The sequence below is a fragment of the Numida meleagris genome, chromosome 3 (assembly GCF_002078875.1).
Source record: "Numida meleagris isolate 19003 breed g44 Domestic line chromosome 3, NumMel1.0, whole genome shotgun sequence".
In the NCBI taxonomy this organism is placed as follows: domain Eukaryota; kingdom Metazoa; phylum Chordata; class Aves; order Galliformes; family Numididae; genus Numida; species Numida meleagris.
In genome coordinates this window covers 80783625-80811070 of record NC_034411.1, presented here as the reverse complement: position 1 = coordinate 80811070, position 27446 = coordinate 80783625, and the positions used below count along the sequence as shown (strand labels likewise).

Below are 27446 nucleotides of genomic sequence, written 5' to 3'. Positions count from 1 at the left end.
TGGGAATCTCCTCTGCTCTCAATTAAGAAATTGCTTGTGTTGTCAAGAGCATTTCATTTTCATTCATCTTCGCGTGTGTACCACCTTAAACTGAGTTTTCCTACAAAGTATAGTGAAAGCCCTTTTTTTCCTTATTCTACAGGACAGGGAAAAGCTAGAAGGAAATTAGTGTGTTAATTCCTATGGGGAAAAGAAAAGGATTTTGAGGAAGAAAAGCCTCTCCTCCAAACTAACAATAGCATCCTACACACCAGTGACCCAGTGACTGCGCTCCAAGCTCTATCACGACAGGCTCAGCAGTTTCTGTATGAAGCTTCTCATAAGACTTTATGATACCACTGATTCAGTAAGGATTTAAAGCAAAACAAACAAAAAAGAAAGCTGTCACAGCCTCAGCAGTTGGGAGTCAGGAGTCTCCTGAAGATTTCCAAGAAGCTACAGAACAAGAGACCAGGGGATACTGGATGTGATCAAATATCCTTTGCTATACCATCCTTGGAGGTGGTAGGTTCAGCTGTCCCCACACTCTTTGCTTTCTAGTGCCTCACATCAGTGAGGACTACAGTCCACAGCACTCGCTCCAAGGAACCTCCTGAATTCCGCAACTGATATTTCTTAAATACAACGTATGAATGCAACTGTGACTTTTCTGGGAAAGATTTATCATATACTAAATAATGTTCACAGGATTTTTCTGTTATTACTGTCAAACAAACTTTCAACATCTCTCCTTTCTTCAGCAATTACTGTCAAAAATTTAATCAACTGCATACTGAGCTAGCTGAAACTCTGATCCAAATCATGATTTTCGTTGATTTCCCAGCTTTCAATTAAAACCCTAAAAACTTTGGTACTGCAATTTCAATCAACTGCTTAGGAAAAAAAAAAACATTCTTTGTAAGAAAGATCCACTTAGAAGATTTCAAAAGCTTTACTTAATCTCCTAAATATTTGGCACTGCACATCCTTGCAAGCCTGAAATTATTACTCTGTTTGCTATGGGTTCTTTTATTATGCTATTATACAAGACTGTTGTACTTTGTCATTTGTAGCACATTACCTCAGACTTGTTCAGGTACAAAGATGGACTTCTATGGTGATTAGAGAATAGGGAACCTATCATATGAGAAGAGAGAATGAAGAGCTTGGCTTGTTTAGCCTTGCAAATAAAGGCTGTTAAGGGATCCAGTTGCTGTCTATAAATATATCAGGGAGAGAAACATCAGGGAGATAGAAGAGCCATTTAAACTATATGATAGTGTTGGCTAGGGAAGCCATGAGCACAGATCAGCAGCATTTAGTCTATGCCAAGGTTCTCACTTTGAGCAGAGAGTTGGTAACAGTTTTCTAGTTGGAGTAACAGCAGCAAAAATTCTAACTGTAATTACAGTGAAACTTGATAACTTATGAAGGAGATTTACAAAGTGTGATTATTGCAATAGTAGGAGAATAAGTCTGATGGCCCATTAGACTCTTTCCAGTCCTGTACTCCTGTATAAAGTACATAATATAGGTTCTGTAACCTCATACCATGCACACTTCAGAATAAGATATTACAGCATATTTTATATGCTTCATACTATTTAAAACAACAACAACAACAAAACAAACAACAACAAAAAAAAGCCCCCAAAATAGTTCAGTTTAGTGAATGTATTTGTTCAGGATAGTGGTAAAGCTTAAGTTATTTTGTCTCCCACAACGACAATAAATTCAATATGATCTAAATGTTTTAGAAAATAAACATCTTTTACATTCAGTTCTCCTTCAGTGAAATTCCTCAGATTATTGATAATTAGTTTTAGTTGCCCTCCAGCATTATTTAAGATTTATTACAAATTTCATACAATATTTTATCCATGACTTTGCATCTGACGTTCAACTGTTATTTCTGGTATTCTGCTCTAAGCTATAAATTAATTAAGGACAAGCACGTTTCTGTACTAATGCATTTTGTGTTGGATGGTATCCAAAAGATATAGCCAAAGGAACAGAATTATGATTGTTTCTCATTTACTTGGGTTGCAGCATGAGTTGTGCATTTTGTTAAAAAGAGAATTGTCTGTTTTTGGAGAAACTGTACAAAACTTTAGTCTTCTCATGCTTAAAAGAGAGCTCATGTTGAACTTGAAGTAAAAACCCATAAAAAGAGAAAAGAACTACTTTTAAAAAAAAAAGGAACAAAAAAAATCAACTTTCACCAAAGACAGTAGCATTTTTTAAATAAAGTCAAATTTTTCCTCAGTGCACACACACACTTCACCCTGCAGTGTAACAAAACTGTAGCCACAATAGAGTCATGCATATTTTGACTTTTCCATGGCTCCTGCATGAAATTTTGATGGGAGTCATCAACATGCTATCTGCATACCAAGTGTATTGGTGGAGAGCAGGCAAATTTTACTATAAAGATGCCCAAAATGTTACTATAAGAGTATGTGCATCTTAATTTCACTCATCCTACTTCCACCTAAGGTGGTTTCATAAACCTAGTAACAGTTTTAGTAGTTTTGTTATTACATTACCAGTTAACACAGAAACTGCTATTAAAAATCCCTCACCATTTTCTTGTGAAAAAAAAGATAATTTCAGCTCTTCAGATTCAGCTTGACATGCTCAGAAAGAAAGAATCATAGAATCACAGAATCATAGAATGGCCTGGGTTGAAAAGGACCGTAATGATCATCGAGTTTCAACCCGAATGAATGTGTTTCGAACTGACTGAATGTGTTTGTCTACATATCTTTGTTTTTATTTTATTATTATAATTTTGTGGTCTTTTGCTTTTACCATGTGTACGTTCACATGCATTATGAAGGAGCACCCATCCATCTTCTCCAGCTTCCTCTTATTCAACATCCCCCTCTCCACAGTTCCTTTATACCTTTTTCTCTCAACTAAGCAATCACAGTTTCACTTTTCACTCTTACAGTGCTCGTGATCACCATAGCATCTGTTTCTATACTCAATACATATTTAAGGATAGAGTCAGAAGGGATATGCATTTTTCAAGTTCCCCATTTCCCTCAGCATTGCACATGACGTATATACATCTCAACAGTCTTGTTTCCTTTTTAAGCTGCTACTTACATCTCAAGGAACAGTACTCCTTGATTTGAATAGAAACTGCCCATGTGCTCTGAACTCTTTCAGGAACAAACTGGCCATAAATAGATGGAGACTGATGAGCTTTCAGAAGGATGAAGTTCTCAAACATACTTTGATGCATGGGGAAAATGGCTTCACCATTTCTAAGAGAAAAGTTGATACATTTTCAAATGAAATTTTGTGCTGAATTTATATTTTCTGATAGTAGTTTCTGAATTTATGTATCTATGATTCAAAACTTCTTGTTGCAATCTATCTGCCATCAGATTGCTAATTTTTGATTTCTTCCTCTCACCATATAAATCAGTGCCACCTATCAGTTTAAAGCATAATGTCCAATCACTCTTCCACTATTCTATAGTAAAAACACAAATGTAGTTCTAAAACAGCAACATGTTGGATTACGTTTATTTTTAGTTGAAAATGTATAGATTATTATTAAAGTCTTGGGGGAATAAAAAAAGATGGTTTCTACTTTTCTTTCTCAAAGCTTAATATTTATTTCACTGGGTAAATACATTGATTTCACTAATCCATGAATTAAATCATTTCCACATCCAATTAAGGTGGATTGACTGAGGCAAGGTGAATTAAACAGGGCTGCTACACTTAGCAAGAGCTGATCAAAATGCAGCCCTTCAGTGTGCCTGTGTGACAACAGACTCGGCTCATAGTAAACAGAAGTCCATATCTTCTCATGAATTCTCTATTGTGTTCTGTAGAATGAGTTAGTGGTTAAGGTGGAACTGCTAAAAGACACATTCACGTAACAAAAGCATCACAATATCTTGGCACACAACCTTACAGTGAGCTGCCAAACAATGACAAGGTAAAGATCATGAACTAATTTAATAAGTCAGTCCGTGAAGAGATACCAGGGCCCTGAAAGGTACCTAAGAAAATCCTAGTAGTCCACAGTATTTCATCGAGCTGTTTCTCAGATACAAGAGATGGCTTCACTAAGGAATCTTCAGCTCTATAGGCTTTAAGTCTACTTTATGACTGGTGTGAATGCAATAAAAACTCCCTAAGGACAGCTGCTTTCTCTGATCCTCTGAAATACTAGAGGTAAACAGTCTAGGGATGATCAGAAAGACTATGGTACTAATTCTAGAACTCGATCCCATGGCAAGAATTCACATGCAGAATTTTTATTTACTAGCTGTGAGAGGCAACCCTGTTCTCAACACTCTCACAGACTGATCTGATCATTTCTGTGCATCACGCTGGTCAGCAGATATTTGCCTTCACCCTTGCTTGTCCATCACTCCACAGGCTGTGTCTGAGTAGGAAGCCAGGAAGGTGGAGAACTTTGTCTCTTTCTAACTGATAGAGCTCCGGTAGTGTCCTAGCACCTGCTCTCCTTGGCTGTTTCTTTTTGGTTTTTACAGGCCTTCAAACAGTCTCTGCAGACAAACAAAGCGAGGTGGTTCTTTGTGTGCTGAACAGCAGATCTGAAGACCTCCTTGTCTCTGGATTCAGAAGCTTACAGGGCTCAGAAGGAGACAAGAGTAATACTTGGGACAAATACTCACTGATGCTATCAGATAAATCACATCAGCTTCAAGCACCTCTAAACCTGAAAATAGATGGAGGAGGGGAGAATGCTCAGAGGAAGATTCACATCCCTGTCCTATACTTGCTCTCCCTGGTTATGTGCTTTCGGCCACTTGTTTGTCTGTTTGGATGTTTGTTTGTTTTTCCAGGGCAGAACTGCCACACATTATGCAGTGGGGTTCCCTGCAGTTCACTGAATTGCAGAGGTTGGCCAAGAGAGAGTGCAAAGCTTAGACCTACCTTGGGAAAACTAGACAGTGGCTTACTGTAAACTTAGTAAACTTCACTGTTTTCATCTGACTCCTTATGACAGGACATGGAGCCAGATCTGAAGGATGAGATGCTCAGCTATTTTAAATTACTATGGGTTAGCTGAGGTCTTTGAAAGCAGGCTTAGTAGTTCTGACATGAAAAACATGTTGTTAACTCACCAAGGATGCTTTTGTTGAATTGTTTCAAATGTAAATGTTATGTTTCTTTTATTGTCTGAATGCAAAATATTCTACTTTTAGAATAAAAAACTGTAATTCATATTCTGCAAAAACACAAGTTAATTGCTTCCTCAGCTGAGATAAACGAAATCATATCTCCTGGCAGGTGCTCTGGAACTGACTCATGTCAGCCTAAAACCACAAACATTTCTTGTCATTACTGGGCAGTTCAGATGAGAAAGCTGTTCTTGCAAATCAGTATTTAATGGGCCTGAAAATAAGAACAGAGCAGCAGGGAACTGCAAAACGTTATCTCAAAAGCACTTGCCTCACCCCTAAATTAAATCCAAAGTCAACTGTTCCCACGGACAGAAAGGAGGGCAGAGAACACTGTTTGTCAATAAAATGAGTTGCATGCCACACCTCAGATGTCACAGCACCCTTTTCCATAATATCTTGTAAGCTTTCAGTAATGCCTCGAGCAACTAAAACTAAAGTTGAATAACTTGAATAACAAGGAACTTAATCTTACATATATTTAGAGAGTTTTGCTTATTTATATAACAATTGCTCCTCAGAAACTTTTCAGATGAATTATTGCTGGAGTTGTCATTTTACAAAAACTCTGTATCCAAATTTTTGTTAAGCCAGAAAGACTACTTAAGATGTAAGTACTGGAAACATTGGCCACATTTTCCAAGCTACAATTTAACAGTGTATTGAATTGCTTAATTTCAGAATGGACCCTGAAATCATTAGCGATGTTCACAGTGTATGTCACAGCTAAAATTCCACATAAGCATATTTTTAAAATTATCTCTTCTTTCACTTGGCCATTTTGCTCAAGAATCCCTTTCTCATGTAAGAGCTGGCAAAACACACATCACTCAAAGCACAAAGAATACAGGCTCTGCTCTGCTTTATGTCAGATGATTTCATCAGCTCTTGGAGAAGGATCTTGAATAAGGACGTTGGCAGATACAAGTCCTTTTTGTTTGATTTAAAATTGTGATAGATTAATTTTTAATTTTAAGGAAATGTACATTGTACATGGGGCACTGGAAATGTGCAAGAAAATAGGTGGTATTTTGGAGGCTCTAAAGGCACTGTCACTGTCCTTTCACAGGGGAGGAAATGCAAGGGGTTCAGATAGCTTCAAATTCTTATGGGTTCCTGTAAAATGTAATGTAATCCTAATGTTTCTCCTGCATATAACAATGTAGAAAGCTTTGTCGAGCTTCATATTAATTACATAAAGGTTTATGCTCACTCATGCTGGAGGCAAAGGTACAAACTGGTCACTCGAGTTTCTGGTTGGTTTATTGGCTGTTTCCAGTTCAGCCTTTGATGTATCATTGTATTATTATTATCTTCTCCGACAGAGACTAGAATTGCCTGTGTGAGATTTTTATGCTACGCACAGAACTGCAGTTCAGTAAAAGTCAGTCCTTCAAAATCCCATATAGTTAAAATAAGCATTTTTGCTACCACTTTTGTTCTCTGCTTACATGTTTCTTGTCGAAAAGGAGATAAAGCCAGCACTGTAAAATTCTGTGCACTGTAGCTAGCACTAATCTCTGTTTGTCCATGAGGAACTTAGAAGAACTAATGGAATGTTATTAGCTTCATCTCATCAGATCAAAGTATCTGCTATGGTCATCAACAACAGTAGTTCAGGAGGAAGCGTCTGCCCCCCAGCTTTATTAAAATTCTGTGGGTTTTTTTTACGTTGTTTTTTTTTAAACTCGTCTAATGAAAGAACAAGGAAGCAGACATTTGAAGATGAACAGCAAAAAGCAAAGGTTCATTCAAAGGAGATACTAGAATAATGCCTAAACCAACTTAAAAAAAAAAACAGTTTAAACGTGCCATAAATTTTTTCCAATGTTAGAATTTTCCACTGTTGGAAGTTCAAAATATTCTTGGAAAGCAGTCATCCTATCTGTGATCTTAGAGAAGTCTGATTCAATAGTAATAAAATATTTGCCTATAATGCAGAGCTTACATGTGATTGTTCAGACAATCCCAGGCACCTCATGTGTTCAAATGATTACAACATGAGGATTAGATCTAAACTAGTAGTTTAAACAGGGCTAGGGCAAAATTTTGGCATAGACAACAGGCAGCCTTTCTGGAATGGCCCTGGAACTGGCCCTGGCTGGGGACCTGCTTGGCAAAGAGCTGGCAGACTGGACATAGCCAACTTGCTCTGAAGGCCAGGCAGGTTTAATATTGTAGGCCTGAGCAGGTAGTGATAATTGCCCTCAGGGTTAGAAAACTGGCCCTGGCAGTGTCTAATTTCCTGATAACAAACATAGCCAAAGTGCAACCCAAAAATTCTTAACACTTCCTGTATGGCCATTACCAAATTGCTTTCAAACAAGGATACAATTGTGAGAAGTTGAAATGCATATTGTTGCTCTACAAAACCACAGCAGAACTGAAAAGCCCTGGGTTTTTTTAGAGAGGGACAAGCAAATGGGAAGTACTCAGACAGATGGTACAGTCAGATGGAATGAATTCCTGAGGAGGATCTCAACAGAGAGAAAGGGAATAGTGAGCATGGCAAAAAATATGGGAATAGCAGCTGCCATAGCTGCTTCTACAAAGTAAAACAAGCTGAGCAAATTGCCTGAGGAGCATGCCCTCTGCCCAAATCCAGAGGGGAGAACTGAGAATACAGCTTTGCAGGGAAGCGTAGTGCCATGTAGATGGGAGGTGTAGGACTCTGAGCTGCTGCAGCTGCTGGAGAGGGAATGAAGAAGACCATTTCAAAAGCTCACAGATGGAGTCAGCCACAGCATACGCTGAGACCCAGAGGATTGTCCAGCTCAAGCAGGCAGTGGTGAGAGCAATGACCAAGCTTAGACCACAGAGAAACACAAGCTGAGATAATGTTGATTCTGAATGAGTCAGCTGGAGATCCAGATAAATTGTTAATAAAAGCCTATTTGCAATGGAAAAATGCCAACAGCTGATGGTCACTCTCTGCCTTCCCAAAGAGTATTTCCTTCCCATGGCAAAAGTGATAGATGATGCTTATCAATAGCAAAGAGATCCCAGCTAACAGGCACACATGTTATATAACGGCTTGTCACGGTGCTATTCCTCCCCACTTTCTCCCTTCCCAGAGGCAAGGGTAATCATGGTGTCCATACATTTTTCCCCACTGTACCACAGGGTGCTGAGGAAGACTGGCTGAAACAGAAGAAACAAGATCCACGACCTCAGCTTTTGCACTGTGGCATCAAATGAAGAAGTAATGGTGGAAAGGGCATGGCTTAACCCTGCAGACCTGAGATGGGAGTGTTTACTGGGAATGGGGTATGCACAGGGCAGCTGCAGCAGGTGAGCTGTGAAGAGCTGAGACAGCAAGAGCATACATAGACTACTTTCAGAATTTAGCTACCAATCCCTATCGCATGACCTTAGTGAAATACTTTTCAGCAACCTTAATGAAATACTTTTTTCCATGGCTCTTGGCCTGGCGTAATTTTCTCAGGGATGGCAAAAGCCAGTTTTCTGCCACTGAGCAGTTTCCCAGCTGAACTTCAATACATTTCTCTGGAACATGGCGACATTAAAACTTTTTAGCAAAATGGTTACGGGATTGCTTTTCATGGGCAAACAATCTTTTTTTTTCCCCCTCATTCTTGGAAATGCTTGAAGCATTCTAGTTGGAACTTCCAAAAACAATTCAGACTCAGCCAGAACTCCAGCTTGAACAACTGAAGTTTGGCAAAGCTGTAAGCAACAGCATTTCATACAATATTCAATTTTTTAATGAAAATTGTCAGGCAAACTTACCGCAGACCAAGCTGATAACAGAACTGCTATCTATGCCTTCTCTTCTATGCCCCAACTTAACATCATGTTAGCAGTTCAACTGTGAAACCTAGCTTTCAAAATAGCGTAAGATTTGCTCACATTCTAACTTCCAGTTTTCATCTATTGCTACTTCATGGTTGATTAGCTATATTTGCTAACATGATAACAAAACACAATAACAGAAATCCTTTAAATGCATCTCTTAGCAGAGTTTCAAGTTATTTTCTAGGTCAAAAAAATCTGTGTAAGCCTCCCAGAAATATGTGGATGGAACATTCTGTTTTTTCCCAGTTTTCCTATGATTTTAAGGAAGAACACAAAAAGAAAATTTAAGAGAAAGTATCTGAAGCAGTTGACTTTTACCAAGTAGTTCTCTTGCTACAATTAAAAAGATGAAACTGAGAACATACCTGTGTTCATAAAACTTATCAACAATTCTGTTCTATTCTTCTTGTGTTAAAAAAAAAACCACACCTATTTTAAAAGATGCTAAAAATAAATACACAGCTTTTACTGATATAATTCATATATTTAGTAAATTTTTGTTTGTACATGAAATATCAGTAGTGGCTGTTCTCACATTCACTACCATATTCTCTGCAGATTTCATGGTTTCTTAGGACATGGAAAAGGAAGTTTGGAGACTGGTGAGCTGACACACAGTACATTCTCAAAGATGCCCTTACAAGTGTCTAAGTATTCCTAATAACAATTTCAGCCAAGCTTACTAAGTTTTTTTCTTTATTTGATCTGCACATGACCAATTCTGGCAGCACCCTGAAAGTATATTAAAAACAACATAATATCTGCAATTCATGTTTTCCTGACTGTAATGCTCTATGACAGCATTCTTAAGATGAACCCAACACTCTGCCAGACTTCTCTGCGATGTCCTTGGGAATTCTAACCTATAACACTACAATGAAGTTTTGATGCAAGCTGTTTAAGGCAGGATTTCTTTCCATAAAGAACCAGTTTTGATTATATGGCTTGCATAGATGCAACTCTACTCTTCAGTTAGAGTCCAAAAGATTCTGCTGCACTGGCAGAACTGCATAACAGGACATTTTTGCTACCCTTGAGAAGCCTATGGAAGAAATAATTGCATCAAAGAAGAGATTTACAATTAACCAAAAGTAAAATACATAAAATACATATACTAGCTATTTCTTGAGACAGTCAAAGGCTACATAATCTAATAACTCCACTGGATTCACAGTAGCTCAGAAAACCTAGGTTTCTTGTGTTTATTTGCGCTGGTAGATTTCTTTTTTTCAGTGCTAGCTTTGTACTTACTTCTTATATACATGAAGAGAAATGGAAATATAACGTCAATCCCCAAATTTTCTAGCACTGAGTCTGTTCTCCTGTCCTAGAGAAAAGAAGGGGATTCCCACTACCAGTGGACTGGAAGTAGACAGCCTGGTTGGACCCTGCAGCTGAAATGATGCTGGGTGATATCTTCTAATAAACAATTCATTCCACCTAAAAGGACAGTTTTGATTACTCTGAAGCAGATTTGGGTCAAATTCAGTATATAGTTTCATATATGAAAATGGAGTGTAGGAACTGCAGAAACAGTTCACTTTGCTATTTTTGCTTTTTTCTTCCCATACTAAAGTCATAAAATGCCAGAGATAATATCAGAGTAAGGCAGAAATCTAAGAAAATTGTTTCTCCAACATCTTTTTTCACTAGCCCTAATTCCCTTTCAAGTCCAAATACTGTTTAAAGTTCTTACTATATAGAAAAAAAAAGGCTGAAGTTGCCTGCATGATTTAAACCAGGTGTTTTGACATGACTGAGTTTTTGGTCAGAGGGAATAAGAAAAATTCTACAACTTTGCATTTAGCTTTGAGTCGCCCCAAGTGCCAGCTCTTGCTTCAGTAAATGTTTAAGTATTTGATACAAAGTAGAAAACGTTCTACCCTGAGAATGGAGAAAACATCCCAGAATACCTTCCATTTAAAGTGTTTTCCTGTTAGTTGGAGCACTGGTTTTATTTCCTATCTCACAGTAAGTATCCTAATCCTTTCCTTTGCAGGTTGCTTTGTGGGTGTTGTTGTTCTTTGTTGATGTTATTGTTGTTGTTTTCCCCACAGAATCATAAATTTGTTTGAGTTTTTCACATAGATCATTAGGAAAGTAAGCTTCAAACTAATATTAAATGAAAAAAAAATGATATTCAAATTACATTACAGTAATTGGTAACAGTTCGTTTGAACTCCGTTCAGGAATGAAGACTGCACAAACAAATGTTGAGAAGATACAAGACTACTGTCATTCAGTGGGATTATTCATGAAACATATTCTAGGTGTCTTTTCCAGGAAATACTTAATCCTCAAAATAGTATACTATTTTTATCTAAACTTATCTGTATTTAGCCATATTTATCTGACAGGTAATTTTATCATAGAATAATAGAATCATTTGAGTAGGAAAGGATCCTTAAAGCTCATCTAATCCAACTCCTCTGCAATGAACAGGGACACCTACAGCCGCATCAGGTTGCTCAGAGCCCCATCCAGGCTTCTCAAACTTGCCCTCTACTTAGTTCTTCCCCTCTCTTACATTTTTGGAGGTTCAGGGGCAGAACTGGGAGCGCCATGGCAACTAAAAAAAGAAGAACATGTCAACATTTCTATCTGGGAGGAGAGGTGTTATATTTGTGAAAATTCTCTTTTGTGTACAAATCATTATGGTATCACTGAGTGATAGAATACCACACAAAAGCTTTTGTGAACCAAGAAATCAAAGCTATATTTATTAACCATGGTAACAAGTACAACTACTACTACAACAAAACATATAAGGTAACAACTAATGTAATGGTAACAAATAGTAACTGACATATTGCATAGCTATATATGCATTATTATTTTTTTATTCACAGATTCAAAAGCATACATGTTTACTTAGAGTGTGGGAGGGGAGACGAAGCAAGGGAAAGAAGAGGAGCTGTAGTTGCACCATTAGCAATTGCTGTACAGCTCCTGGCCCAGAATGTGCCCTAGAACATGATGTGGCTGCAGCCACGGTGGGCTCCTGACCACCACCCTCACCCTGGCTGGAGTTCCTCAAGGCTGGGAAATCCTCTGACACTTTGACTATGTGAACTCTCCCTTGGCTAGCAAATACTCCTCTAGTATTTCATAAAAATAAAACTCTTAACTGCAGCCTTTTAAAGACTGACTGCATCAGTTAATTTATTCCTTTATTATTACTTTATTCCACCTCTCACTGACCCCACTCAGGTTCTCTGGTGTTCGCATTTTGCTCTATGAAACTATTTTTTTAGTGCGTATGTGGTTCATTACAAAAAAACAGTATGGCTAATTTCATAGTTACACAGTTGCACTGTGGTGCAGGTAAAGCCATGAGGAAGCCAGCATTTTCAGCCTAAGTAAGGGAGCCTTGAGACAGGGTTGATGTTGGGGTGAACTGAAATGCTATCTGTCAGCTGTAGCTGTCAGCAAAAATATTAAAGAAAGAGCAGCTGCATCATGCCATGAGCAGGGGAGTGGAGCAATCGTTGCTCCAAATAGATTTTAGAGTCAGATGGAGTTTTCTTTTAATGAATCCTGTTAATAGTCATGAACTGTTTATTTTCAAACCTAATTTGAGCCAGTTGTTAATACTACTGCTTTTAAAATGTTCAAAACAACAACAACAACAACAAAAGCTTGAAATGCTAGCAAAGAAGAGGTGTTTAGAATGGGACTTACTGAAAGGCACGTTACTATACCTATACAACAAAATTTGTCCTAATTATTCTCAGCTTCTGTATCCATGGATTTGCTCCCACTGTTATAGTGTATAAGTGCTGATATGGCAATAATATTGATACAGTAATAGAAAATCACAGCCATATTACTCCGCTGGAAGGAAAATTCTTATCTTATTGCAGCTTCTATAGTATTTTTTCTTCCTTTTCAGAATACTTCATTAATAAGATACTTAGCCATCTTAAAAATATTTATTGAAAAATAACATCTTGCAGTCTTTTTGGGTAGAGATTAAAGAAAATAATAAGCTGCAGCTTCTTCTGGATCTTGAATTCCAAGATAAATGTAATAAAGCTTGTGGCAGGGTGTTATTGTTTACTGCTTGGAAAAACTTATGCAAGAGCATAATACTGTTCTGATTTTTGAGCTGCTGCAATGAAGTACAACCAGACAGGGTATATTGCCATGAGTCAGGAAATCTGGATGTTCCTGGACAGAGGCCAAGGGAGCTTAGACACATCAGAAATATGATGTATATGCATCCTCTGGGGGAGACACACTGAGTTGTTTTTGAGCATCTTAAGCTGCCTGATTCAAGCAGTAACCAAATGACCACCTTGAAATGAAATTACTGGCTGTCTATTTTTCAGATTCCTTTGTTTTAACATCAGGAAAACAAAAATGAAGTAGGCTTTCCAGGGGAGCTTAGAGATTAGTTATTAGGTTCATCTTTGAGACAGCAGGTCCAAGCCCTTGAGGTTTTACTTTGTTCTTTCACTATATAAAGAAAACAAAAGCAAAAAAATAAAATAAAAAATGCCACCAACAACACACGCACAAAAAGACCAAACCAAGAAAATACCAAGTTCCAAAAAATCCCTTATACACTATAGTTTACCATGAGACTTAAACAAAATTTTGAATTCACTGTCTGTTCAAGAATGCTAAAGGCTCTAGGACGTTTTTGTAAGTGTATGGGTGAGAAGTTTCCCTCATCACAACAGTAAATCATTTGCTGAAATTCTGCTGCACTTCAGTACAGTGCTATGGGATGCATACAACATCCTAGCACTTTTGGAGAGTTTAAAATGTTAGCATGGGCTCTTATTTTTCAAGGGAAAATAACTGGTTACCAAAACCAACCTGGGGATCACGTAAACAGGTGCTTCTGGTTTTGTTTTCTTTCCACTCCCCATTCTGTAGGTGAATACAACCAACACAGACTTTTCGCTACTCCTACCCTTTCTGAGTAGCTGTTTTCCTTCTCTTCCCTCAACCCTTCCCCATATCTTGTCACAGGGGAGGACTACAGCTTTTACTGCTGTCCTGCCTGTCCTTTCAGTCATGTGGGTTGCTTTCTGGACTTCCCCATTTTGCACTTTTTACTTCTATCAGGGGAAGTTCTCACAATAAAGAACTGATCTTCCCTTCATGAAGTCCATGGAAAGGCAATTTATTACCCAATTCTCTCTGTCCACAGGAAGGCTCTCAATTAAACTAATAAATAACCTTCAGATCTCCTACATTGCTCTGGACTAGATTTGGGCCCCTTGTCACAGTTGCCACTGCCTTTAAACTGAAGCAGGGCGTATGACATGGAAGCCCTGGGTTGCCTTCTGCTGTGTTTCAGCAGCTGTGCCTGCAAACTTTGGCCAGACTTGTATATGCCATGGCAAATACATGAGTGCTGGACTCTTTCCTGCTGCCAGTCTCACTGTTTCCCCTGTGTAATGGTATCACTAGTCGTGCACACTTAAGATCGCGAGTTAAGCTTGCAAAGTCATGGGTTTGGGAGATTTTAAAGTAATACATCATGGAGTCCTGTTGGTGGCCTTCTGGTGTCAGATCATGTAGAGCTTGTAACGCTCAAATCTTGAAGCTCTGAGGGCTGTATTTTTGCTATTTTTTTTGTTTGTTTGTTCTGTTTTTTATTTTATCTGTTTTTAATCAAAGCTGTCAGTCGTGTAATGGCAACATAATTCTTAGAGCAAGTCCTTAATGAAATGCCAGTTGCTGAGAGAGCCATCTGAGCTGCTACCATTGCTCTAACCAACCGGGCTGGCCTGAAGGCTCAAGCTGCTCACTGGTCCTGTAGGAGTTAGGCAGCATTGCTGGCCATTCCTTTTCTCCAGGAGCTCTCTCCCATTCCAGCCAGTGCAAAGGGTTGGTGAGCATCCCCTCAGCCCCATGGCAGCTCTGGGAGGCCCTGTTAACAACCGATTTGGGACAGCAACATGCCGGCTGGTCTTTCCCCATCTGCCTTCCCTCTAGGGCCTTTTTCCTGCCATACAGTTTTTTCCTCAGCATCCTTCTTCAAAAAAGCAAATAGGGCCCTACTAATACCACTGGAAATCAAGGGAATTTCTGTTACCTTTAAATCTGTAGCATTTTTTAGCAAAATATCAACACTCCCAGAGCTGACAGCACCTTCTTTGCCCTGTGTACAACTGCACCTGAATCCTTTTTCTTGAAACCTCTTCATATTTTCACTAGTTTGGTTCCTATTTTGGCATACTTTTGTCCTTTTAGATTTCTAGTCACAACTCTAGCCCTCCTTGTTCTGCTGTGTATAGCTAATTTCTTGCTGCCCACAACTCAGGGCACAGCTAAGCTTCCCTCTGGAGAGCTGCTCTAAAAATACATATTCTTGTCACTCAGATAAATTCAACTGCTATTCCTACTTCTCCCAGTAGAATCTGGTTTCCAAGGAAGGCTATTTAAATCTCCTTATTCAAAGCTGTTGACATGATGTTCAACACTGCAACGTCTCAGGGTGTCAAAGTCACTGCTATATTTATCCTTGTAACATCCCAGGTGTTATTAAGAGCGTAGAAGTAAATAACTTGCCGAGAGTCATACAAGGAGCCACTGATATAAAAGCTAGGCATTTAACCAGCCTTTCTCTCTCCATGGTGTAACACCTGACATTTTACAGTAAAAGTATCTGAAAAGGATGAACAACAACATTCAGACATGGTATGGATAATTTGGTGAGGAAACCTGAAATTAGCAAAGCATTTCTCATTAATAAGCAATTTATCAGATGTCCTGTCCCTCTTACAGTCTATTCCCTGCAGTGCAATTTAGTCTTTGTTTACATAACTAATGATGGGTGTATCTAAATTAACTCTCCTTGTGTGCAGTCATGCTTGCCACATGCTTAGATACTTGCTGCTGCCTTGGAATTTTTGAGCTGACAGCACTACTCTGCAGAATTGGTGTTCCTGCCCTGCTTTTTTCTTCAGAAGCTGTGACAAAAATCTGGTGTTACATTCAGGGTATTTACTAAATACTTACAGAGATTATTTTGTTCATTCCTGATACGTTACTTTATGCATTTTCTTTGTGTTACAAGGAGAAATTTATTTTTCTGTCCATACCTAGCTCCACATATTTTTCTAGCACTTCATCAGTTGTCAGAGAACTGTGGTGATACAGGTTGCATGGCTCATAGATGCACTGAGCAGGGACTAGAAACTGGTATCACTACAGGGAATCTGCATTTCTGGAACTATGCAAATTTCACTGTCATAAAGAGGGTTCCAAACAGGTCCTCCAAGGCTCTCATGTATCACAACAATCTTGTTGACCATTTCTACTTACAAGTAGATCAAATTCTATCTCATTTTTATGTAACTCCCTCCAGCTTTCTCATAAAAAGATGTTTCAAACTAATACTGTGGTTAAGAAAATATTTTCAGAAAGTAGGAAAGTCAGTTTAGCAATTTTTTTCCAACCCATTGTGTGGAAAAAAGAAGGCAATGACAGTACCTTCTACTAGGATAGAAGCGCTATGGAGCAATAGAAGATAACAAAGTAGAAAAATTAGCTAATCCCTTCCAACAACCCGTGACATCCCAAGAGAAGGGCAATATCTATCCAGAGAGATGCTGCTCCCTCACCTGCTAACCCTTAAACAACGGTGAGGAGAGGTGGATCCAGGCTCCACCCTTTTGGTCACTCAAGTGCATTGCTTGCATGTGGGCTCCCTGGGTTAGCTCCGCCTTCTCACCTGGTGCTCAACCATTGGTTCAGGCTGTGACCTGACAATTCCACACCTATAAACTACCTCTAAAACCATTGGCCATATGGATTCAAGGCAGAGTAGTTAAAGATGCTATTATCATCTGGTTAACATGTGACTTAGATACCCTAACATTTAAAACACTAAGATTCCTGGCCTTATATTGAAGCACTTCTCATCTGTCCTTGTCCATTCCAGTGTTTTTCAGAGCATGGTCCTTTCTTCCTAAATCTCAGTAGCTTTCTCACCAACTTAACTACCACTATAGCATATAGGCAGCCTGTATTCAAGAAGCTGCAAGGGTAACATGTATGACCTATGTGTGTGCAGGTGATCTTAGCTCAAGTTCTTTCCTTAGCAGGCGCTGAGTTTGTTCTAGCCAAACACAATGGGATCTAAGGCCTCCATTTACCATTAGCATTGAAAATTCCCTTGTCTTTTTCCGTTCGCCTCTACTGATGATGGCAAACTTCTAGTTACAGTATCCAGTTTTAGGAATATTACTTGCTGATCCATTTAAGAGAAACAGTACTCATTTTCAGTTATGAGAAATCCTGTATGGAAAATCTGCCTGCCCCATCTCTTTGTCCTTTACAAGACCACTTTTTTGCCTTTGCTTTATGCAACAGCAATCATCATCAGGTAAATTCAGATGCTTCCACAACAAAGTGCTTTTCTAGACCAAAAAGAGCCTAAGCTAGTCTCAGGTTAACCAGAACTCCATCTAGGAATTCTGTTTGCCATATATGCATCGCACTCTGTTCCTGTTTAGGATACAACTGGAAATAGATGTTCAGTAAGAAAAGTGAACTCAGTAGTTGAAGGCGGTCTCCAGGGTTTCCTTCCTCAATGTTTTCCCTCCTTATTTGCTTATTCTCTGCTATCTCTATGCCAGTATTTCAATTGGACAAACTGGAAACATAAAGCTAGAATACAGTTTTTTGTAGAAAGATGGCATCTTCATGGAATAATTCAAAATCTTTGGCTTCCAAATAGAACGTGCCATGGATGAAGAGAAGAGTGCATTTTCAAAGCTGTCATAAGCTTCATTGAAAACAACATTATTGGTTCTTGTTATTTTAGGATATAACAGCAAACAATAAAAAAAAAAAAGTCCCAATATTACTTCATTGCAAACTTGATCAAACCCTGCAGTTAGCCCCACTTCTAGTGAGACTGAACAGCTTCTGGCAATTCCTTAGATCTAAATTCTGGTGCTGGAATCCCATGGCAGCTTCCAGAGGACATTCAACTATGACTCTGCCTTCTACTATTCGCAATACGATATCTTTTGTGACTTGGATTCTAGGTTCTGGCTTCTGCCACTCAAAGAAATAGCGGTTCTCATTGCCAGCTGCCTCATAATATGTGGTTCCTCTGACACTCAGAAGCTCTTTTGCCATGTGTGTCCCTCTGCACAGACGGGACATCTTGTTCTGTGCTGTGTTTGACATGCTTGAGGACATCTAGTATGGCTTGGTTTCCTTCCGTCTACTGGCCAGAGTCAAAAATCACAATGTTAATTTTTCTTTAAAGAATTTTACCAGACTGAAGAATTGAAATCCTTATCTATTGAAATACAAATCAAGATTCTGTTATTACAGAAGTCCTGAAAGAATAAAAGGAGGAAAACTAAGATATGACGGAAAACTTACTGTAATCTTTACTTTACAATGTAGATCCAATAACAGTTTTTGCTCCCCTTTCATGTATGTTCTTGCATATGGCTTTTAAATGAGTATTTTTTCAAAACTCTGAATTATGTATTTTAAAAGTAAGAATGTCCTTTGAGTCACATAACCAGATAGGATATTCGTAAAACCTCGTATTATCTACTATGTTCACAAATCTGGACTTCAGGATAAATTGCGTATGTTTTCTTTATTGTGTACTTGTTGTCACAGTAACTGCAATTTTCCTAATAAATGGAAATTGCATCGTTTCCTTAAGTATTTAGGTTATTGCACTGAAATAGCATCATGAACTCACCACCACTTCTCCTTCCTGTTGTCAGGCTAGATCTCATTTAGTTACAGGAACAGGCTCTAAAACAGGTTAGTTTAGATGTGTGCATTATTATTAGCTACGTGTGCATTAGAAAGCTGAAGTGAGTCTGCTTAGCCCCATTACATCCTATGACTCATGCATGTGTGGGAAAGACCTTATTTTCACAGAGATCTCTTAGATAAACAAGGCAAGTTGGCAGCAATTCGATTACACTGATGTTAAGCATCTCGTGCTTTCTGTTGCATTCATTTGGTTTATATTTTCTGAAAAATGCAAGCAGTCTGATAAACTCTAATGAAAATTCTTGTACAAAGGACACATGACCTTTCATTTCAGTTACATTTTTTTAATGGGAGCAGCCTTAAAACCAGTTCCTGAAAATTCTTTTTTTTGTTATTGCTGCAGAATCTACTTTTTTTTTTTTAAAAAAAAAAAAAAACTTTGTTAGTAAACCTGTAGCTCTTGATATCCCCAGCCATAACACACTAATCAGATAACTTCCCCCACCTCCTCAACTTATAAGCCCCTAATTACTGTGGACTTTGAAAAGAAAATTGATTTAGCTTCCCAAATATTGGAACAAATTTTTGAACAAGATAAATTACAAAACATAATACACTTTCACACCATTTCCCCAAAAAAGAAAAGCAAAGAAAGTATACCTTATTGTATTAAGGAACCATTAAGGTATATAAATCAAAGCAATCCTTACTGTATTCAAGAACAGCTAAAGCATACAAATGAAACTCAGAAAGTTTTTTGCAAATCCATTGAGGTGTTTGCTCATGTTCTGAAAACCCACTGCTTTCCACTGAAGTGAGTTTGTTCACATCACAGATAATTAAGATTTTAATTGCAGTTTTATCATCTTTGAAATGAAACTTACTTGGAAAATGTTCAGCAATCTTAGACTCACAGCCCTTGGCTTGTGTCAGCTAACAGCAACTAGATGAGTTGCCCATTTAAGGGAAAAACTACAGGCTCCAGCCTATTTCCCTGCACTTCATATGTGTTTGTCCCAGTCCTTCAGCAATGCATTCTGTAATGCCAAAAGGCATTTCTTCTCTTACACAGAGTTGTGCCTTTAGGATATACGCTTTTAATGGTAGGAATTCTTTCATTCTCTGTATTTGCAAAGCGTGTAAATCATCCTGGAGGCAACCACAATCTGTGTAATTTTACATATCACCTTTGCATGCTTTACTTCAGAAAATATACATAGCCCAGTTGAAGCAGAATGAGTGTGATAAGGCAAATCCATCTTGAATGCAAAAACAAAGAAACAACAACAAAACAATTTGTACCAATTTAGAAAGTTTCTGTTTGCACTGATGTTAGTATTTGTTCTGTTACAATAATAAGACTAAAAAGTAATGCAGAAAATGCAGATTATCTGCAGAAGCTGAAGGAATGGGTGAAAAGATTAAAAAAACTCCAAACCTCTAAGCAACTCTAAACATCACTAGAGGGATGATTTTCACAAATCTGTTAGGCATCACATGATCTGCAATGTTAGAGATTCCCACTGCCTCTCCTGATCATACAATTTTTCTTATCCTTTGGACACCAATACCTCAAAGAGTAATTACAGGACTGTGTTATAAATGTTAGTTTGTTTCCAGTATCACTAACTTGGTACAAATACTAAGTGAGAAGAAAAGAGATTAAGATATATTCATTATTTATAAAGCCAGTATCAAAACAACCTGTATTCCCCAGATAATTCTAACTTCTCATCAGTTATATGCAACAAAGGACTTCTGAAATTTTCTGATATAATGTATAAAATCAGGAAACAACCTTCAGCGGAAAACGCGGTCAGAAATGAGAAAAGAAAAAGCAAATGATGAAAAGCACCAGAATAAGATGACAAAGCTGAAAAGTATAGGTATTTGTGTTTCTTGTAAAGAAGTGTTTAAACTTTTTAACAGGTAACAACACTATCTTGTCACATACATGTTTTTATAGATTTCAGTTCTTATCTCAAGCTTTAAATATTAAATATTGCTGTTAAAATAGGAAATATGAATAGTTGGACTTCCTTCTGCTTTGTCTTTTTGTTTCATCTGGTATATTCACGCACATTATAGCTCTATTCTCCAAATGACATTTTAGATATGTAGAAGGGCAAAATCCTTGCCTCCAAATTCAGATTATGCATTAAAATAGAATGGCAAGCTGCAACAGTAAGTCTTGAGAAAGGAACGAAAGGAACAGGAAATGAGAGAAAAAGTAGAATGTCTCCTGAGAAACAAGATTTTTGGACAGTAATACAGATGATATCTTTTGTTAAATGCTCTTGAGAAAGCTGGAAATTTATATATTAATTATGGACACGAAGACCTGATCTTATTAAACTTTAAGGAAAAAGCAAGACAGAACAGTGGTGAGCTTTGAAGATGAACTTCAAGTCTCGGAAACTGGTGTTAAAAAGAACCAGATGTTCTCTAAAGAGATTGAATAACTGAGGTGATGACAAACTACTCAATTAAGATGCTAACTTAAACTGTGACTAGATTGCTTAAAAGAGGCCATAAATTAGAATATTCTTATTATGAAGGTGAAAGAATGAGCCACAGGTTGAGCCTGGACAAGGATTCCAATTGGGAGGGATACACAGTCTTTAGCACCATGAATGGCATTGTTCATTTTGCACGGCTATGGGAACATAAACAAAATCAAAATAGTATAACAGGAAAAATAAATTAGTGTCCTTGTCTTCCAAGAAAATCTCTGCAAAGGAGAATACTGCCAAAACCTAAATGGCTTTTTGATTTGATATAAAATTGAGTTTGGTTTCACAGTAATCATTAGTAGAATTGGCTATTCTTCAAAAATGAAGCCATCTGTTGAATAGCCACATTGCATATTCCACAGATTTGATTGGAAAATCTCAGAGCCTCTTTGTGGACACCTGTTGAGAAGAGTAATTTTAGCCTCCTTCTCCATTTTGAAATGGAAAGGAAGACAGATGTACATAGAACCACAACTCCATGTGTTAGAATTAGAGTTGCTATCTGACAGTTCAAAAGTCTTTTCATTTGATACACTTTTGTCGCTAATAAATTTGCTGTTAGCATTTAAGAACTTGGCTGAATGTAAACTGTGCAAGAAAATTAAAATTGTAAAACCATACATTACGCTGAGCAACAACTAAAAACAGTCAGTAACTAGCACATTTTCCCACATTTTGTCATTCAGGTCTATTCAGAATGTCAAATTTGCCATTTCTCCATAGCTTTTCATATTTGCCAATTAATTCACTGAAAATAAGAAATGTCATCCTTACTTAAAGTCAAGATGACAAGAACTGTACAAATCATATCGTCTCTGCTTTATTTCTTATTGTACAGCTTTATTTTTTTTATGAAAAGCAGAACTTTCTCACGATATGTCTATACTAAAAAGTAATACCGAAGTTTCCTTCTCAGATTCAGACTTGGGATACCATAGTGCTGTAGTAATTCCACAGTAATCATTATCACATTAAATCATGGCCACCAAAACGCATTCCTATTTAGTGCTCAAGTAGCGTGCCCCTTGCTTTGAAATGAAATGCAAACTATATGACTTTTGCTTTTAAGAATTTTTCTCCATTCTAATATATCTTATTTTTTCATAGGCAGTTACATTCCAAAACACCAAGTCAAAGCTGCTTCTGAGCATTTTATTTTCATCCAATCTGTAAGCATGTCACTGCCTAGATGTGGTACTGATGTGATTTACATTGTATGCAGGCATGAACTTAGAATTATTCAGCTAAAGCAAGATCTTCTCCTCTACCTGAGGCAGCCCCTGAGTCCACAGGCTGCATGTCAAACTACATATACAGTCAGCATAGACTCAATCCATTCCTACCTGAGGATAAATATATTTCAATTGAGACAATTCTACATAAATCTGCAGACAGTGTTTTTGAAAGGGTTAAGTGCATTCTTTAAATATTTGCCTTCATAACTGAATTTGTATTACACTCAGAATCCTTGCATCTTTTAAAAATTCATGGATACTAAATGTATTTTGTTTGAAGAAAATGGCTTTAAAAGATGGGGGTAAATTCACTCTTCAACCGACCAAACAGCTTTTGTTAGTTTAGCCAAAGCAAATCATACAGAGCAATTCCTCCCTTAAATTACATGACAATTATGAGACCATAGGATATTCAAACAGATAAACAGGATTCTATTGCGCTGCTTGGGTAAAAGATCTGAGAACTGGTTTCTTATTTATTTTGCTAAAAGAAACAAACACTTTAACACCCCAGCTCAAGCATACGTGTATATAATAAACATAAGGACAATTTTTAGGAAGGTTGCGTTATGCAGCCAATCAATCAGACATACGTAAATATAAATTGAGATAAATAAGTGCAAGAGGAAGAACCAAGAGCTGCTGTCACAAGGGTAGTATGAAAGGTTCCAGGTGTGCCTGCGTGCTTAGAATTGTTAAGGAAACAAAAAGAACAAATGTCCCAAGTCAAAAAGTATTCACTTAATTCAGTTACTGAACTGCTGCTTTCTCTTACTTGTTACACATGCTGTCATTTTTTTTAATAGCTGCTAAACTGTCACTGGTAAGGGGTGATATATATTCTATTCTTAAAGCTTAGTTTGTCTTCTGTCAGCATATGAGCAGAGATAAGCAAGACACAAGTTAAAATCTATGCACATTATTTTCTTATTACTTCTAGCTACTTGATTCTGCTTGCTCTAAGAACTGTAGAAGTTATTTGAGCAAAGTTTTTCTGTGACAAAAGCATAGAGCTAAACATCCAAAATGTTTATCCCAGCTTCTATCTACTGAAGTTTCCAAATCATGCGGAAGATTGTCCATAGAAGGAAGCAGACAATAATCACTAGGAAAAAAAAAAAAAAGAAAAAACTTGTAAAAAGAATACCTTAGAGTGGTTAGCTCAGTCTTACCTGTCAGCAAGAACTTAGGAATATATCCTTTGCACTGCAAGATTGCAGTAGCTTGTCCCACAGCAGTAGCCTGATCCAGCCCAAGAGAACACAAAGAGAGGAACTTTTCCCACTTTTCTGGGTCTACCAGCAGCTGAAGTAATGAAAGAAAAAGGGCAGAGTACAGAGGACCAGAGCTGCTTCTCGCAGAAATCCCAGGCAGAAGAAGTAGGAGGTATACTCTGTGTCTCACCCAGACTTTTGTTTAAAAGTTTTTTCAACTGTTGCTAGGTGGTGTTAGGCTTTGGCAGTTTAGTTCTCAGATTGTATTTCCCCTCTTCTGGTCTCTTCACACAGTGTTACAGCAATGACTTTGTTGAGCTCAGCTCGCTTGTGCTATATTTAACCAGTGTTCTCAGCAAGTCAAGCCTGTCAACAGCTGAGAAGTTTGGAGCAGGCTTTGCTGAGTTCCTCAGCTGCTGAATTATCAGTGGATGTAGCACTACACAGCCCAGCTACTACTACATTCACTGAAAGATTGTGGGGAAACTGTCAAATCCTTTTAAGGGCTTCCAGTGACTTCATGGGGGTAATTACTATTTAAAGCACTAAGTACAAGATGTGTATTTAGGCATATATTTTAGACTGGTAGAGAAAAAATACTTGTGTTCACAGCAGATGAGTTCAATTATTTATATAGTGAGGATTTTCCTAGGACATGTAGGAAGTTTATAATTTGAAAGGTATGCACTTCACTTGAGGAAAAATTACATGCGGGGAGAACTTTTTTGCAGCATAATTTTTACAGAGTTTAAATATGTTAAGATGACATAGAGAGAAATTAATGAAAGGCTTAGGCTGGAAAGTTTTCAGTGTGATGTTTATTTCAAAGACAACCTTCTTCTAGACTAAGAGCTTCCTATAGAAATTGACACTCTGAAGGAAAGTAAAGCTGCACTAGCCCTCATTTGATTGATATGAAGTAGGCAAGGAGTATTAGGAATATGTCACTCTAGGGTTGTGTACATTTCGATGTATCCACACTTGCTTCTGGATCTAATTACTGATGCTAATTCCAAGTCACAAGTCTCTTAAATGATCAGCAGGAACATCAGACAGCTCTCCGGTCCACAAACAACCATACGTTAATGTTCTCCAAAGAATTTGCAGTCTTGGAGTCGAGTAAAGTCATGCCACAACAGCCCCTGCAAACATCTCTGGCAAGGAAAACTGCTGACCCTAACAACTCTCTTCTGACCTGAGTTGTGCTTCAGGGCAAAACACAAAATGGACCTCTTTTAGAATACTTTACCCTAGTGACAATTTGCCATATTCATCTATGGTTAAATGAAGAGGCAGGAAAGGGAGGGAGGGAGGAAGGGAAGGAAGGAAGATGCTAAAAAATTATTTAATTACTTTCATACTTGCACCTGGCGACATGCTATCCTTTTCAGAGCAAAATCAAGAGTCAAGCAAATCATAACACTTTTTGGTGATGCTGGGTCACCGTGTAGATAACAGGATGGACAGCAGAATTGGATCATGCTCTTCAGGGTGCTTTCAACATGTAGGAAACTAATTGGCCACAAATACATGAGAGGCCAAGAGCTGAGTGCAAGTCCTTATAGGAAGCAGCTGTAGGATCAGCTGTAGCTTGGTGCTCCAAACCTGTCTCTGAAATGAGACAGGTTTGCATTTTGCTTGATTTGTGTTATTTTCTAAACAAGGAAGGAACAGTGAAGGAAGACTTTCGTTCCCAATGAGCTTATAAGGGAAACATATAGTAAATATTAGGTATTATGTCAAGTAACTGATATTTAGACATGGATGGTACATTTATAAATGTCCCAAATGCTTCCATTGTATGAAATATATTTTATTTTGGAGACCAAGTAATAAACACTAATTTCATGTTATCCATTTAAATATTTAACTTGGACAGAATATCTAGAATGTACAAAAATATAAACACTTCTATTTTACAGAAAGAGCTATTTGGAAGATTACTGTAAGAACAGATAATATATTGGCACAAAGCTTGGTGTTGCATGCTTCCACTTTGAACTGAAGTGAGTTACACATATCCACATTCTAAAAAGATCATCTAATTTTGTTCCCTCATATAAAATCAGTATACTCCAATCAGATTAGTAACTTGTTATGATTTTGGCCTTAACTTCTTGTTCTAAGTGCAATATCAATAGTACTTCATCCATTCACCTACAAAAAATTACAAACAATTAACTTGGCTTATAAAACTCACAGAAACCTAATAATTCTCAACATTTCTCTCCCATTAGCTAGTGGCATATTCACTGAGTGGAAAACAATGCAACTTCTTAGGAGGCAATCTCTGCTGCCAGCCCTTGTGGGTGGGTTTCAACAGTGGCCTGCTGATGCAAGTCTGCTCCTTCTTGTACACTTGCAGTCTTACTCCTTGGCTGTGCATCATAAACATTAGTCCTACGAAAGTGGGAATTTTGGCAAAAATTCGGAGAAAGCAAAAGATTTTGCATGTGAATTGAGGAAAATACACAGACTACAAGGACATTTGCATAGGAAATAATGCAATTAATCTGCATTACTGAAGCTTTTAACTTAGTGTGGTATAAAAATGGTTCACAGTTGCATTTTTATGTGTATGTATGTAAATGTTTTCCCTATTGCTGTGACAGAAAAAAATAATTACGAAACATAGGTTGTGGAGGCTGGAGAATAAAAAGATAAACTGAACCACAGAAGAGCTGTTTGAGCTTGGCATCCTACATGAGGTCCTAGTATCACCACACATCATCCAAAGTCCTAGTGACATCCTACAACTAAATCTAGAAACTATGACATCTCGTAATTAAGCAACCAGGGTACAGGAATCCAATGTAAATACTTCCTCAAAAGACAATTAATGGAAGCCAAAGCTCTCAGCATTATTTCAAACCAAAACACAAAGCCATGTAAAGCAAAGGGGATGGAATGCAGCCTGAGAAAGTCAACAAGAGGAGCAGGACCTGTTCCCACCTTTGGAGATAACATTAGACAGATATAGAAGGCAGTCATTGCTCACCATGTCATGTTTATCTATGCTTAATTTACTATAAAATGGAAGGCTTTTTTTTTTTTAACCGTAGCTGCTCTAGAGGAATTCATAGCTTGAAGCAGAAATAACTGGCAGAAAATCCATTCTTTTTTTAATGACAAGCTCAAAACATACATCTTCTTCTGACCTTATTGGCCCCTCTTGACCTTAAAATGTATGTCTGCAAATATGCTTTTTCTGAAATGCATACAATAGTATTACTATATAATTTTTATTTTAACTGTACATCATTGTAGTGCATGACTATCGTTCTCTTAAGCCATACGGCATCATATCTTCTTCCTTTTCAAATATTTTACATGATAATTAACTAACTAGCCCAGTACACTAGAAACAATCTATCCAAATGGGCTCATTGTTTCCTGAAAAACTCTACTGTGGGTGTAACTTGGTGAAAGCAACCACAGTCAGTACTTCACTACATCACTCCTTAAAACATTTTGAAGGGTAAAGAGTCATCAGTACTTTTGTTTGTGAATAATTAATTTTTCATTTGCTTGAAGAGTAGTATGCCATGGTCTTCTGACACCCTGCTTTCCAAAGACTTATTATTCACTTCCACAAATGCTATATTATTTTAGGTTGCACTGATGCTTTTAGCATTGTATTGGCTTTACAGTATACCTGGCAGGGAGGGTGGTTGGTCATGTTTTGATTGCCATGGTCTTTGCTGCATCTCCTCAATCTTTATTTTGAGAAGGCAAGGTATTTTTTTTGCTTTGCTGATACTCCTGTCACTTCATAAAACTGATACTGCTTTTTAGAGATTA

General features: G+C 37.7%; 1 protein-coding gene across 7 annotated transcripts in view; it reads right to left on the bottom strand.

Moving 5' to 3' along the window:
• FILIP1 (filamin A interacting protein 1) overlaps positions 1-24076 on the bottom strand; it is a 103639-nt gene extending 79563 nt beyond the window's left edge. For 3 of the 7 annotated variants that reach the window (XM_021391698.1, XM_021391699.1, XM_021391693.1), the window contains exon 1: positions 15948-16144. In XM_021391698.1, the coding sequence (XP_021247373.1) occupies positions 15948-15965 (18 nt within the window). In that variant the 5' untranslated portion in view covers positions 15966-16144. Of the gene's footprint in view, positions 1-15947; positions 16145-23603 lie in introns of those variants that run through there. The other 4 variants (XM_021391696.1, XM_021391694.1, XM_021391697.1 and 1 more) reach the window with 2 other exon arrangements.